General features: G+C 34.3%; 1 protein-coding gene across 3 annotated transcripts in view; it reads right to left on the bottom strand.

The window, feature by feature from the left end:
• ITGAV (integrin subunit alpha V) overlaps positions 1 to 16231 on the bottom strand; it is a 76726-nt gene that overhangs the window by 17172 nt on the left and 43323 nt on the right. For all 3 annotated transcript variants that reach the window (XM_019754499.2, XM_019754500.2, XM_019754498.2), the window contains exons 11-17: positions 14034 to 14086; positions 13426 to 13628; positions 9371 to 9562; positions 7195 to 7240; positions 5685 to 5792; positions 4420 to 4478; positions 2700 to 2854 (exon numbers count right to left, since the gene is read on the bottom strand). In XM_019754499.2, the coding sequence (XP_019610058.1) occupies positions 2700 to 2854; positions 4420 to 4478; positions 5685 to 5792; positions 7195 to 7240; positions 9371 to 9562; positions 13426 to 13628; positions 14034 to 14086 (816 nt within the window). The remainder of the gene's footprint in view (positions 1 to 2699; positions 2855 to 4419; positions 4479 to 5684; positions 5793 to 7194; positions 7241 to 9370; positions 9563 to 13425; positions 13629 to 14033; positions 14087 to 16231) is intronic.

Here is a 16231-nt window from a genome sequence, read left to right as displayed (position 1 = left end):
TCATCTCTATAATACCATATTATCTTTCAAAGTCTTCTAACAATTTATACTACCATCGGCAATGTAAAATAATTCTCTTTAATCCACATCTTCACCGACAGGTATTCCCAGATTTTGTTTGAATATAAGATGGTATTTCTTCAGTTATAACCTCAGGTATTTGTCCTGTTTGTTTAAATCATGAAGTTATTGATTCAAAAGCTTTTTCCACACTTAAGTAAAATGGTTATGGTTTTTCTTTTTTTTTAGTCTATTCATGTATTTAGTCTATTCATGTATTTTTAATGTTTACCCACCCTAGGAAAAATCTAAGGTGGTCTGTTTGTTTTATCTGTTTTATAAACTGCTGAAATTTAGTTTGCTTATACTTGTTTTAGCAATTTTACATCTATATCTTTGTTTAAGACCAGCATAAAATTCTCCTTGCTTGTACTATCCTTGACTAGTCTGGGTATCAATTACCCAGCTCATAGAGTGAGTTGGAAATAATTTCTCTTTTTCTAGTCTTTCAAAGAATAGAAATATTCAAATGTCTCATTCTTGATGTTTTGGTAGATATCGCCTATAAAACCATCTGGGCCTTGTGTTCCTTTGTGTAGAGATTTTTAACTGACAATTCAATTTTTTAAATAGTTTGTATAGTTAAATAAATTATTCAGGTTTTCTATTTCTTTTTATGTCAGTTGTGTTTTTCTAAGAATTTCCCTATTTTGTCTAAGTCTCCTGATGTCTTAGTACAAGGTTATTTCTAATATTCTATTATTTTATTCTTTCTTGTATCTGTAGCTTTCAATGCCTAACTTTGTAGTTTTTTTTTCCCTTCATTTTTTTTTTACTCTTACATTTAAGATAAATAGCATTTAAGGTATAAATTTATTCTTACACTCTGCTTCTGTGACATCCTACACATTTTGGCATATAGTATTTTTATTAAAATTTACTTCTAACTAAATTTCCATTATGATGTTTTAAAAAATATTTTTATTAAAATATAGCTAACATACAATATTGTATTAGTTTCAACATATTCAACATTTATATACCTAAAAAAGTGATCACCATGGTAAGTCCAGCAACCATCTGACACTGTACTATGCTATCACAATATTATTGACTATATTGCCTATGCTGTACATTACATCCCCATCACTTATATGTTTTATACCTGGAAATTTGAACCTCTTATTCCCCTTCACCTCCCCCTCCCTTTTTTAATTTTTCAAGTACAGTTAAAATTCGATATTTTGTATTAATTTCAGGTGTACAGCATTAGTGGTCAGACATTTGTATAATTTAAGAAGTGCTCCCCCTGACTAGTCTAGTACTCACCTGGCACTATACCTAGTTATTACCATATTATTAACAATATTCTCTGTGCTTTACTTTACATGCCCATGACTATTTTGTAACTACCAATTTGTACTTCTCAATCTCTTCACCTTTATCAACCAGCCCCCTAACCTCCCTCTCATCTGGCAACTTCAGCTTGTTTCCTGCATCTATGAGTCTGTTTCTGTTTTATTTGTTCGTTTATTTTGTTCTTTAGATTCCATACATAAGTAGAATCACATGGTATTTGTCTTTCTCTGTCTCACTTATTTTACCTAGCAAAATACCTTCCAGGTCCATCCGTGTAGTCACATCATTATGATCTTTTTTTTTGATTCGTAAGTTATTTAAAATCATAATTCCTAATTCTCAATTAATTTTTTTGTTATTGATTTCTAAAAATTTCACAAATATTGATTTTCTATGATTCCAATTTTTTAAGAAGTTGTTTAGACTTCCTTTATGACCTATATATGGTCAATTTTTATATTGTCTAATTGTTGAGCACTAAGTTCTATATAGGTCCGTTAAATCGAGCTTGTTAATTATGTTGCATCTTCTAATCTTTTTATGTCTTCTTTTTAAAAACTGCATGGCTTATTTCTTTAAATATTTTATATAAATTTATATTCTGTACCTGAGAATTCCAACATCTCAAGCCTTTGAGGTCTAATACTTGTTTGTTGTTTTTTCTAACAGCTTGTGTTTAGTGTTGTTTTTTTTAATGGATTCGTATTTGATTGAACTTAACCTGTGGAAATCATGGGGTCCTTACTACACTGTTAAAGAGAGGCTCTGCATTTACTCTTGCTGGAGTTGGTGTACTTTTGTCCTGGAAACATGTGAGCCTCTTGCAAGTGTCTGGGCCTAATGCAGGAGGTTCAGACACCTGGCTTACAGAAGGCCCCAGGTGAGCATGAAGCCCTGTGCTGGTGTCTGCGATCACAGCTCACCCTTTCCCCGGCTCCATCCTACCCCAGAAACCCTGGCTCACACAACTGCTTACAACTTACCAGTCAGTTTTTGGCAATGAGTTTTTTTGTTTTTTTTTAATGGACTGCTTATTTGGGGGACCCTGGGAATTTCTTTTTACTGTCCTTGAGAGTCTAGCAGTATTTAACAAATTCATTTGTTGTAATTTATTCAGCAGCATTATCATGCAAAGGATATTTGGAATATCCAGTCTACCAGGAGTAGAAGTCGATTTCTCAGGTCTGACATTTTAAAAAGCCACACTACCTCAAGTGTATTCTTCTGTGTTTTCTTTTTGACTTCATACCCAAAATGTAAAGAAAGTAAAAATCATTTGGATGAAAAGAAAATATAATGAGTAAAAAGAAAAGATAATGGAGCAGAAAAGCATCTCTTACCCGCAGATATGCTATCAGTTCCTCACACTGCATCTGTCCCCCTCTTGAAATGGTCATATTCTTGGAGTGACCAGGGGACCTGTTATGGAGAAACAGTGCTCGTCGAATTGCTCCTTTTTGCTTGAGTTTATCCAAAAGAAGCTCCACCTGGAAGTCTATACAAACCAAAGGATTTATAACCAACATAACCTTTATGGACACCTATCTGTCCCAAATGTCTGTATTTCATGTAAATATAGTCTGTATTCTATTTACATGAAATACAGAAATGTCTGTATTTCATGTAAATAAAGAAGTAATTTGCTTCTAATTCATTGAAAATGTCTACACATTGTAGTAAGACAACAACATATTAATTCTGAATAAATATGTAATAATTAATTAACCCAACTATCTCCAAAGTAATGCCATATTAATTCAGACAACAGATAAGGATGGTAGTAAAACAACTATGAGATAGAGGAGAAATGTCTTCTTTTAATTTAAGCTGAGAGGAGGAAGTACAGAGCTTGAAATATATGTAAATTAAGACTTCCACCATTAATGCATGTAGCAGGACTCTCGCTGATTTTGATGAAGAAATGTTTACTAATATACACCCATACCATTCACACTATGATGAAGGAACAGTTCACATCCCTCAGCACGCCTACTCCTACTTAAGCTTCCGTATCAAACTGTCAGATGAATACACGTCCCTCAGGAAGCAAGTGACCATATATAGTCGCTTGGGTCAAGAATCATCTTAAAATGAACATGCAGCCAATAGTCGGAAGCACAGCTGTTAGGATGACTGCTTCTAAGATTCAGGTCATTAAGTAGTTTCTTCAAAGGAGGTGAGAGGGCAGATCTCTAAAACCACAGATCTCTTCCCAGATTTCTCTAAATGTTAAACTTCATGTCAAATTTGGGTGAAAACCCAGGGTTATTTTGCTTTCAGTTCTGTTCCACCCACCCACCCTGCCCTCCATGCTCTTGCCTCGGGCCTCTTGAAAGTGCCATTTTCTCTGTGCTTAATACTCCTCTACACATCCCCTAGCTCTTTTCCTTCAGAAAAGTTTTCTCCCAGTAACGCCTTGCTACCCTATGAGAACTTTCATGTACGAAAACACCCCTAACAGATTCAGTCCTCTTCCCCTGCTTTATTATTACTCCAGAGCACTTGTCACTAACATACTGACAAATCTTGGCAACAATTGCTTAACTCTCCTATCTGGCTCTGAGGACCACATAAACCATGTTTTGAAAGTGAAGAGTTAAGTTGGAGTTTGCTGTGTGGGTAAAATTTAGTTGTCAAAACTTTTTCTCCTACTTCTCACTATTTCTAAATCACCTCAACTCCAGAGATTGCTGGGGACTTCTCTAAGACATAAAATATAAACTTCTCAGTAGATCATCTACTTACAAATGATACTTCTCTCCCCTCGAGCTCATTTATTTCACGTTGGTCACTACTTAACTTTCTGAAGATCATATTTACCATTTACTGGGCTATTATATTCACAATGTAAATAAATAAATGTATTATTTCTGAATTGGATTAAGAGTTTCCAAACAAAGAAATTATGTTGCAAATTTTAAATGTCTTTAAACATAAACATTTAAATAAAAACAGTAACGACAACTATTTGAGAAACTATTCAAACATCCTAAAAGCTTGTTTTAAGTGCCGTGTAAGCAGGATCATTAAAATAACAGAATTTTTCTATAGAACACTTACTAAGTTTCCTGGGAAGTGTTCCTTTGCCATCTGCCTTTAAGCAGAACCTGACGTTAAAACTGTAGGAAAATAAAAATATACATAAATCCTATAATTCAGTTTAGTCATATTTTGAAATATCACCCAAATCTCAAATTTCAAGTATATAGTTTACACTGTGAAACTTTGTATCTTTTGTCATGTCTTCATATTATTTTTTAAATATGAAACTACAAAAAATAATCTAATTCATTCTTCAGTGATTTAAGCACATTTCCTTTCATAGTACCTTGATGAGGAAAAAAAAAGAAAAGAAAAAGAATTTCCTAACTACCTCTCAAGTTTATAGAACCTGTTGATAAATCTAAATAAGGGAAATGACAGTCCAGATTTAAAATAATGTCTCATTTAATAAAAAGCCCCACCAAAGCTTCCTTTAATTAGCAAACTCCCATAGAACAGTGTTTTTCAGTTTATTTTTGAAGTAAAATTTCCCCAGATTCCATTCATTCTACCCTTCATATATAAGTTCTCTGATTTTTCTGTGGGTGCGGGGGACAGGAACAGTGCTTCCCAAAGTGGGGTGCTCATAGCAATGTTCACAGCATATGGATCAAGATTTTTCATGATTGATTTTATATTTATTTTAACGTGTACAAGAAAGATACCGGTTTCTCCCTTATATTTAAAAATGTTTTAAAACAAAACATGAGTGAACTTAAACAAAAAAATCTTAAGGAAATTTTTAAAATGCATATAAAATGAAAATATAGCAAAAATTATACAATATAGCAAAGAGTAGCATAAAAACAATGGAGACTTGGACTAGAGAGGAATTCAGATATTAAATTTACAAAAATATATTTTACTTTAGAAACTAGTAAAGGAACAAGTAGAAGACCAGTATATACAAACAACATAATATTTTTCATACAGATATTAAATCTGAAAAAGATCCTGTCTTTTAAAAATTAAAATGTTCATGAGCCTGTTTAGAATTAAGTGTAAATAAGTTCTGAGATTTTATTAGCTTTTCCTTCTTTATGATTATAATTCATTGAGCATGCATCACTTAAAAAAATTTTATACTACTTTTTAGCATATTTCTAAAGTCTTCTACATATCTTCTTTGGAACTATATTTCTATAATCCAACATATGACAAAGAAATAGACTATCAACATAGAAACTGCTTTAGCAACAAATATTTCAGCCCCCCACCTTCATTTTCAATTATTTTTATAATAATTGAACCAATAATAACTATTATTAAACAAATACTCATACCAGGAAACTTTAAGATCTGTCCCAGGCAGTGGGCAAGTTTTATTGTCTTGATTTAAAATGCTAGGGTATACTTCAAGGCCAGCATTTACGGTGATAACTGGTCTGGCCCTGGTAAAATTGAAAATAAAAATGAATAAAACAAAAAAGAAAAGAAAGAAAAAAAGTTACTTAAAATGTTAGACTGATACAAGCATTTTAGGTTCACATTCACTGCATACACAGTGCAATGGTTACTGAAGCATTGTTTACAATAGCACAAAGAACAGAAACAACCTAAACTGTCCTAGTTTGCCCAGGACTGCCCTGATTTTAGCATGAAAGTTCCATGACTGGGTAAATCCCTCAGTTCCAGGCAAACTAGGACAATTAGCCAGCCTATCTGAATTCAGTCCATTAAAGCAGAACGGTTAAACAAGTCATGGGATATCTACCTAATGCAATGCAACACAGAGGGGAAAACGAGTGCCGTAAATCCATCTGTGTTAATACGATGGTCTCTAAGATACATCCAAGGTACAATTTAAGTATGACAGGGAAAAATACACAATGTGCAAAGGATGCATGTACACGTGCGCATGCACACACGCACACACACACAATTTTTTACTGCATATTTCTGGTAGGATACACTAGTCACTTATGTGAGAAGTATATTTTTTATTGAATGGATTTTTTATATTATTTGGATTTTTACTGCATATATGTATTACTTCATTAATAGCAATTCAAAAAACTGAAACAATAAATTGAAACAATTAGTTTTCCAAAGTTCAGAGGCACAGGTTTACAAGGTTTAAGCTCTGGATGAAAATACAGTAGGTTCAGGCCTGTGAGCCTGTCTCAATCATGATAAATCCTGGAATCTGTATGGACATACGTATGCTGCCGCCTTAAGGGCCCCAATGAAGCTGAGCCCACTACAAACTCCATTACACAGCAGCAATGTTAGTTCTCCTGCCGGATGAACATGGTCCACAGTAGAATACACATCTTAATCTACTTGGGATGCCAGATGATAGTCTAAGGCATGAGTAATTGATGAAATACAGAGAATAACTGGGAATATGTAGAAAGCTGGGAACTATAGAAATGTGCATTTACACATTGCTCTAATAAAAATATTTATTTTAGAAGTCATTACATACTGCCTTTGTGGTCAGAGAAACCTGTGGCACATATGCCACGTTAATTTCTTGCCTCTCAGAGGAAAATGTAAACTCCTATAATTTTTAGAGAGATTTAAAATTCAGGAGAATATCCTGGACATAATTTAAAGGACAAAGAGGCAAAATTCTGAATGCTTTTTTTAAATAAAAAATCTACAGCGTCCCCTACTTTGGGATCTCCTTGAATAAACAATAGTTATCTGCAACAAATCTTAAATAGGAAGAACAGACAAATTGTATTACTTCAAGAAACTTAAGCTGAAATTCAAACACTGATACTTAACTATGAAATTTTCAAATGATTTATAATACTCCTATATTACAGGATACGGAAACACGCTCACCTGTATAACACAGCTCTATCTACACCAAAGGCTCCTACAATTAAGTCTTAAAAGAGAGTAGGAAAAAAATGTTAATAATATTAACGTTATGGTTTTTTAAATTCACATAGCATTCTATAAAACTTTCAGTGCATAAGATAAAGATTTAGACATAGTTTCAAAACTATTCAGTAAGTGGTTGTAACATAACATCTAAAAGACTAAAATATGAACACTGCAAATAAGCTATCATCAACGGCAAACACTCATCATAAAACTAGTCTTTCATTCAGGTAGACAAGAATCTTTCTAATGGATTCTTCACAAAAATCAGGAAATATATCCCCAAACACACATACCCACAAAGGAAAAAGTTGTATAGATTCCCATGGATTACATTTTTCATCTTATTTATTTTATTTAAAAGCAAAAAAACAAAAAGCACATTACATGTACTTAGAATGAATGCAAATAGCATTCAAATCAACAAAAACAGAATGTATTACTTTTTATGTATAATTGGTAAAACTGGTTCACAATTAGGAAAAAAAAATGAAATCCAAGCTCTACATCGCAATATACTCAAGCTAAATTTGAGTAAACCCTTTCAAGGCAGAAAAGCACATGAAAAACCATAAAGACAGGTAGATTAGCTTACATAAAAATTAAGAACTTCTTAATGTCCAAAAAGCAAGTGTGACAAACTGAGAAATATGTATGAGTTAAAGAGTTAGTAGCCTCACTATTTAAGGCACTGCCATAAGAAAAAAAAAAAAAAAAAAGAATGAAAGAAAAAAAAAAGTCTCAATAGATACAGAGAAAGAAACGAAAAGGAAATGCACAACAGTAAATATATATATATATATATATATATATAAATATGCAAATAAAAATGCTTACCCTCAATAATAATCAGAAACTACAAATTAAAACAAATAACATTTTCCACCTATCATATAAAGTTATTTTAAAAGAAACAAAAGATGACAGCCAGTTGGGCACAAATGTGGGAAAATGATCAGTCACTTACTACTAGCGAGTGCTTAAAAAGTGGCGAAACGTTCTTTTGGACAGAGTGGGACTATCATTTGACAATGTGTATCAACAGACTTAAAAAAAAGTGATTATTTTTGACATAGCTATTCTAGAATTTTTCCCTAAGAAAATAATCAGAGGTATGCACCAGAATTATATACAAGGATATACATGCCCTAAATAAGGTTAAGTAAGATATGATACAGCCATTTGATAAAATGGGAAATATAAAATTCATGTTTTTGAAGAATAATTAATAACATGGAGAAACATTTTATGCTATTAACAGTGCATAAAGCATAATTCTATTTTGTTAAAAATGTGTATGAATGCATTGGAAAAATGACTGAAAAATAAGTTTTGCTGTATTTTCTAAAAGTTCTATAGCTATATTGCATTTATAACAAAAATATTCTTGAAATAACACTAACATAGACAAGAATTAATTTCATGTCTTATTTCCAAAAACACTTGACCATACTTGAATATTGAGCTCACATTCATTGTTTCAACAACAAAGGTAGTCTAAGTTTTCTACATTATATTTCATTTAAAGAATAGACCCATTATGACCCTAGATCCATTATAATACTCTAAAGTATATAAGAGCCAGAAAAAGACTTCATGCTTTGTATTGGCTCAAACCAGTGGGCACCTGGGGCAAATTATCTTTCCCAGTCTCTTTTCTCATCCAGAAAATGGTATAATAATGAGCTGAGCTAGATGGTATTCTTCACAAGCCTTACCGAGATAATTAAATTAAATAATGTAGTTTTTAAAAATCACAATGATTAGTCTAGTCCACAAAAACGTTAGGTCATTAAAAACAAAATAAACAAACAAACAAAAAATACGGCTGACATTCAAAAACTTAGAATGAGCATTTAGCTTTAGTTTATAGCTTCTGTGATATTTTTCTCTGACATTTCATCACAGACTTTAAGACAATAAAAGAAACTCAGAGCATGTGCTTCATACTGGAAGCTCCCAGGAAATAGAGCTGTCTTTATTTCATATCCCTTAAACAACCGTAGGGGCTTGAACAATACTTGAAACATTGAATTGAAATAATTTATAACATAAATGAAGAGCGCAGTAACTAATACTATGTGCTATCAGGACTGAAAAATCTAAGAGGCTCTATGCATTTTTAGGACAGCACCTGGATATCCATTTTTGTCTATATCTGTGGCTCCTTTCATTGAATAGCCAAAGCTTGGTGGCATGCTCTGAGCAGCCCACTTCCCTTCAAGGATCTGAGATGGTACCGCATTCAAGCCTGTTGATCTTCCATTGAAAATATAAACAATTCCTTTTTTATCTTCACCCCCATATGGAGCAGCAATTGCAATATCTGTAGGGAAAAAGGAGGAGCGGGAGGGGAAAGAGATGAAGAGAAGTAAGAAGAGGGAGAAGGGGAAGGAGGAGGAAGGAAGAAGGAAAGGGGAAGGATGGAGAGAAGGAAGTCTTAGTCATTATTTATGTGAAGATCTTAATATTTATGCACCCATTTATCAAAAGATAAATATTGATTCAAAGTTCAGTATCACACTCTTTATACAATTCAACAATCTAATTCAAGGAAATTCAAGTGAAACTATATGCAAATGACATTAATTTGGAGCCAGATATTCTGGGCCTGACCTTGAACAAATCAGTTAACCTGTCTGGACCTCAAATACGTCATCTTTAAAATGGAGGGGAGAGTGACATGTCAAAAGATTCACCTAAGGTTCATTCTAGCTCTCGACAGTCTAGTTAATTTAGTTGGGCATGGTTTTGGGGTTTTTTTGAAGTAGAAGTCAATCTGGCTCAGAAACTTTAAAGTTATGATTTCGTACTGATCTTGCTCAACTTATATTGAAATAACATAAACAAAAAGTTTGAACTTCTCTAAAAAGAACCAAAACCAAAAACATCAAATTGTCATTATGACCTTTCCTAACTAAATATTTTACAAATACGTCACTTCCCTTGATCTGTGCTGGTAATACCCTAGACAACGCATTCTCATCCTTTGCCGAAAACAGCCTAAGTGGCCTCCTACTTCTACTCTTGCTCCTATAATCCATTCTCCTCAAAACTGTCAAATGTAAATATCATGCCACCTTCCTTCTACAAATCCTTCAATTATTTCCCAAAGCTTTAAATGCTAGTGGCTTGTCCATTTATTCCTGCGTCCCCCCACACCTCTAATTCTAACCCTCACTCACTCTTCTTACCAATCCTGGCCTTTTTCTCTTTCTTAAACAGGCAGAGCTAGTTCCTATCTCTGGGTTTCCACTTGCTGTTCCCTTCTGCCTTAACAGCTCTTGCTCCAGAGATTTCCAAAGTTTGCTCCTTCTGTTTGTCCAAATCATAGATCGAATGCCATCTTGTCAGAGAGGTCTTCCATGGCCACTCTATGAGGCAATGCACCTCACTTCTCAACCACATTTTCCATCTAGGCAGTCAATCACCTTACCTTGCCTTTCTTTGTTTTAAATCCACAGCCTTATTACTCTCTGAATTTCCCCCATTATGTGTTTACTTTCTGGCTTCTCCACAAAACATAAGCTTCATGAGAACAAGGACGTATCCATCTTACCTGTGACAATCCCTAGGTACCAGCCCTTCTAAATAAACTGCCTATTTCCTTAATATACCCAGTCTCTTTCAGCCTGCTCAATGCCACCTTCTCTGAGATATCAAAGACACCTTGATCATTCATCTTTTATATAAGACCATTATATCCAAGAATATCCCAAACACTGCGATGATTGCATTCTAGTGTTTACTTGTTTACATAAAAGTAGCCCATATTGATGCTAAATCCCGTAGGGACATGGATGGACTCTAATTTGTTCTGTCATTTTGGCACCTACCATAGTGCGTGGCTTACAGTACTAAGAATTTGTTACCCTTAAAAAAAAGTGGTATTTAAATTATGTAAGAGTCCTTTTCTTATCCTTTTTCAAGTTTCGAAAGCTAAGCATAACTTCTGAATTGACCTATGTATTAAGAAAGTACTAAAATATAATTTCCCAACAGATGATGGCTTAGTGTTGAGAGATCGTGTAATAAAAATGATCTTTAGTTTTTCTAAACCTTTCATAATTTTATAGATTCTAATCATCTTCTCTCTTGGCTGGTATCTGTTAGTCTGGAGAATCCTTTTTCATGCAATTGATTTCTTCCTTTCATCATTTTAGTTCCTCTTTTCTGTTTTCTTTCCTCTGCTTTTCTGCAAGGATATTGACAAAAACTGCATATAACTGTGGAACACAACTGTAATGTTTTGTTTTCAGTATCCCTCTTGATGATATCTAGGATTTTTCTGGCGGGTGTGGGTGGAAAGGGAGGAATATAGGAACAAGAGCATAGCAAAGGGCTAATGTCATCAGGTCTAAACAAAGAGAAGACCCAGGTTATAACTGATAGTTCATTTCATATATATAAACTGCATATACATGGAAACTATAAATATATATATACACATACGTAAACTACGAGTGTGTATCTACAAACATAAATACAGCTCAGATCATTTTCCACTAAAGACAATATTGTTCACTAGTTGGGATAATAAGACCCCATGAGAAACCCTGGGAGAACAAAAATTATCCTTTATGGTATGTATCTCTAAAAGTAAAATCTCTCTGTAAAACAGTGGTGAGACTTCAATATTTTGTAGCTGTTTTTGTTTATAATTCTTGTGTTCATAGATATTACATTTTAATAAAAACATAAAAAGCAGGCTGTGACTTTGGCCAGATCATTATAATAAGAAAGTGTTCTTTAAAGTGGCTGGAATATCCCCCAGACAAGCAAACACGCAGTCTCTCCCAGAAAACCTGGATATAGACTCTCAGCTCTAGCCAAGAACTCATTCAATTTACTCAAGGTAGAACCTCAAATTAGGCTCTATGTTTTCTAGGTAGTTCTGGTGTGGTCTGTTCTATAGCATTCTTTTCAAGTTCTATTTTGAACTTGACACCAGAGTTCCATTTGATTTATGTTAAGTTCTCTTAATAGTAAAAATCTTTAAGACTATTTTAGGAAGCAAAATGTCCCTTTGAGTAGTTTTTCACCACCACTGAAGACTTCTAGGGTTCATTTTAGAGATGATACTTCCAGTGCATGACATAAAATCCCCACAAGGCAGGAGTGGAGTCTTGAGGCCCAACCAAAGTTTTCCTTTTCCACTACTACTTGGGAGATATGAGTTATCTGCATTTTTTAAGTTTTCTTCTTAATTTACAAATTTCTTTAAATTTTCAGGGGCATATCCCTATACATTGTTGATTATATGAACAAATCAATAGTCGATTCGTAATTTCTAGAAAGGTTTGTTAATAGTATTCTTTAAAAAAAAAAACCTTGGTAATTTTTATTTTTTTATTGGGGAATATTGGGGAACAGTGTGTCTTTCCAGGGCCCATCAGCTCCAAGTCGTTGCCCTTCAATCTAGTTGTGGAGGGCGCATGTCAGCTCCAAGTCCAGTTGCCGTTTTTCAATCTTAGTTGCGGGGGCACAGCCCACCATCCCATGCGGGAATTGAACCAGCAACCTTGTTGTTAAGAGCTCTTGCTCTAACCAACTGAGCCATCCAGCTGCCCAAAATCTTGGTAATTTTTAATCTATATTTCATTTGACAGTAAAAGCCAACTTTGTTTTTAAAAATACCTACAGCTATTAATTAAATTATTAAATGGGACTATTATAAAACAATGAGCTTATACCTTTTACTTGCCCCATGAAGGGAGATATAACCTCCCTCAGAATATTTTGGACAGTTGCAACAAAGTTATCACTTTAAATATATTAATAGCAAATCATACATTTGAGGTATGCATTATTCAGCATTGTGTGGACTATGCGCCGGGAGCATTTTCTACACTTGCATCCAAATGGACAGTAGAGGGCACTGCCGCTTAGCAGGAGACACAAAATCACCAGCTCACATTGGGCTCCATACCAATGCAAGTGCCGATCAGAAATTAACCATTCCAACACCCTAATTTGAGGCTGCATGAGTAATAACTCATGAGAATCACTTTTTGAAAATTTTGCTCTGATTTTTAAGGAAAAAAAAGCAACCTGTCGTTTAACCTAGTGTGTCACTCACTGTCACTCACATCCTTCTTTCCAGGAAGGAGTCTTACTCATGAGAATACAGGACTTTTCCAGGAGGACACAGAAAATCAGGGACCCATAGTTGCTGGACTTTGATCTTACCGTTGAAGCCATCCTGGTCCAGATCTCCCAGAGGTGCTATGGCACTGCCGAACCTCGCAAAGACCTCAAACCCATTCAGTTTGGTCGTCTGGAAGTCTCCCGAAGCTCTTTGCAGAGACACTGAGACCTGCCCCACCTCTTGGAGTTTGCCATCAGAACCACGATCCATGAAGAGAGGTGCTCCAATAAACACATCTGCATAACTAAAAGAACAGAATATTTTTCTTTTTCACCAAAGTAAGATCAAATTCCATCTGACTATTAATAATCGCTTTCTGAATAAATTCCATTCCCTCTTTCCACATCTCTCATAACCACACTGAAGCATAAAATGATCATTTCAAATTCAAATGCTCTTTCAACTCTTAAGAAATGATGAATAATTCACAAAATTTCTGTATTCCTTCATATTATAAAAGCTATTGAAAGAAATTATGACAAACATAGAGGTTTTCTAGTATTTGTGATTAGGTTGCTCCAAATTGGTTCCCTAACAGAAAAATTAGCAGGAAATGGACAGAGACACAGAAGAAGAAATGTTTAGTTTTAGTAAAGCGTTCATAAACACGAGAGGAAAACTGTTTCTGGAAACATTTTTTCAAACTTACTCATCCCCATTAATGTCAGTGGCAGCGACAGAAAATCCAAAATATGCAGCCATCTGGATAACAAGATGAAAATGAAATGTTTACATTTCATTCAACTGGTTTAACTATTAATATTTGTAGTATATTTACCAAATAGAAAGGGTTATTTTTTTTTTCTCTGCATATAGTGCTTCAGTCTAAAATTCTTCTCTTTTGTTTATTTTACCAACACAATGACAATCAGGTAATGAAGCTTGTTTATATTCCTAGATGTATGGGCAACATACCTCATGTATATCATTTCAGTGACTACAACACATGCCATTTAAGTTCAAGTACAATCAATGCTCCTTCCCAAACCTAACCTATTATCTCCCTTCCTCTCCACTACCCAAAGTATACCAGACACAGACACACTATCAGAAAGACATATAGTCACAGACAAACATTTTAGTTGACTCCAAGAAGTTATAAATGGATGTCTATGCAGCAAAGACAGTAATTATTAATAGGTCATTATTGGCTCTCCCTACGTGAAATTATTACAACTCTAAAGAAATTACTCTTTGGAAAGACATGTAATGGAGTTCATTTTTGTCTCTCATCTCAATTGATTACATGCCAGTGGTTTTAGAATTACACACAGTACAAATGTGTTTGCGTTTATCATGGACTTATTATGCAGAGGGAGAAGGAAGTCCTCTCCCCACCACCGGAGACTGTTGGCCATCAGACAGAGCAGCCTGGCTGGAAATACATGTGAAAAAAGGAAAGTTCTGAAGAAAACCCAACATGCAAAGCAAAACTAGAAGAGAAGACAAATTAAAGATGAACTAAGGTGAAGAATGAATCAACAAACCAAATAATGTAAAGTTAGCAAAACTTCCAAATTTTTTTTTTATTATTAGTTAAGATACAAGAAGGGAATGATAAGGGAGATTCCTATGTTATCTATTTTGGATTGATACAGTGTAACTGAGAAAATGAAAGACATGGTCTGTATTCAATGACAAGATCAGAGCATGGGCAATAAAGTGTATTGTATTTGGGGTATCATGTTGATGTGATGACTAGAATTTAACAGAATACTATTCTTGGGACTTATTCTCTCAGGGTATTTGGCCTGAAAGTGTAAAGACAGGATGGCATTTACTGAAATAACTTCTGTCCTGGGCACTATGATTTAAATGTTTTCATTTGACTCTCACCACAACCCCATGAGGAAGTTACGAGTATCCCTATTTTTATACATGAGCCACCGGATTTACAGTGGTAAATCCCAGGTCCAATGTAACAAGACTGAGTATGAAGAGCCTAGGTCTGTCCTAATGCAAAGCCCAAGTTTTCCCCCACAGAAGGGCTGAGGAGGAATAAAGAAAGCATTATGGACTGCATACACCATGATCCAGAGACATACAAGGGCTCAACAGGAGAAGCTGTTTGACGTGAAGAAGTCACAACAGCACAAAGGGATAATCACCCCGCCTCAACCCCAAGGGCCTGTTAACTGCACACCATTCACGTGGTGCATCAACCTTGACTGATGCACAAATGGAAAGAGGTTGCTGGAGACTTTAGGTCCGTTCCTCATCCTATCAGTCCTCTCACAAAGCCCAACCATCTCAGCTGAACAAGTGGCCTGAATCCCAGATCTGCAAACCAGATGTTTTTTTCTCTACCTACTGTTTAACTGTTCCTTTATCATTACCGACTTATTTAACTCTCTGAGACATACAATACAATATATAAAATTGTAGAGAATGTCTAGTCCTTAAAACTATGTTTTAACTGAAGAATGTTTTATTTCATGTAGTACAAATGAAGTTTATTTGTACCATCTATAATACACACATCTATGCCATGCTCTGTTTTGTAGCTTATAAAATTAAAAGGCACAGGTCATTCCTTAACGGCAAAGTTAATGTCATCAGCAAAGGAAAAGCAAGTTTTTGGTTCTGTGTGTATGCAATTTGATTTTGTATTTCCTTAAGAAAACCAAATAAGCCATAATTTGAAATTACAAAAGTCTTTACTTAAACAAATTACTTTGGTTAAAATAAAGATGAAATATTTAGAGCTTATTTTATATCTATAATACTGAATATTACACCAATATTTATTATATACTGAATAGTAAACCATTATAATATTGCCAAGAAAAGTTTTAAGATATTAGCAAATGCTGATGTTAAAATGTTAAGTAAAAAAACATTTTAAAA

Source organism: Rhinolophus sinicus, linkage group LG01 (assembly GCF_036562045.2).
Source record: "Rhinolophus sinicus isolate RSC01 linkage group LG01, ASM3656204v1, whole genome shotgun sequence".
In the NCBI taxonomy this organism is placed as follows: Eukaryota; Metazoa; Chordata; class Mammalia; order Chiroptera; family Rhinolophidae; genus Rhinolophus; species Rhinolophus sinicus.
This window is presented reverse-complemented; position numbering and strand designations above follow the sequence as displayed.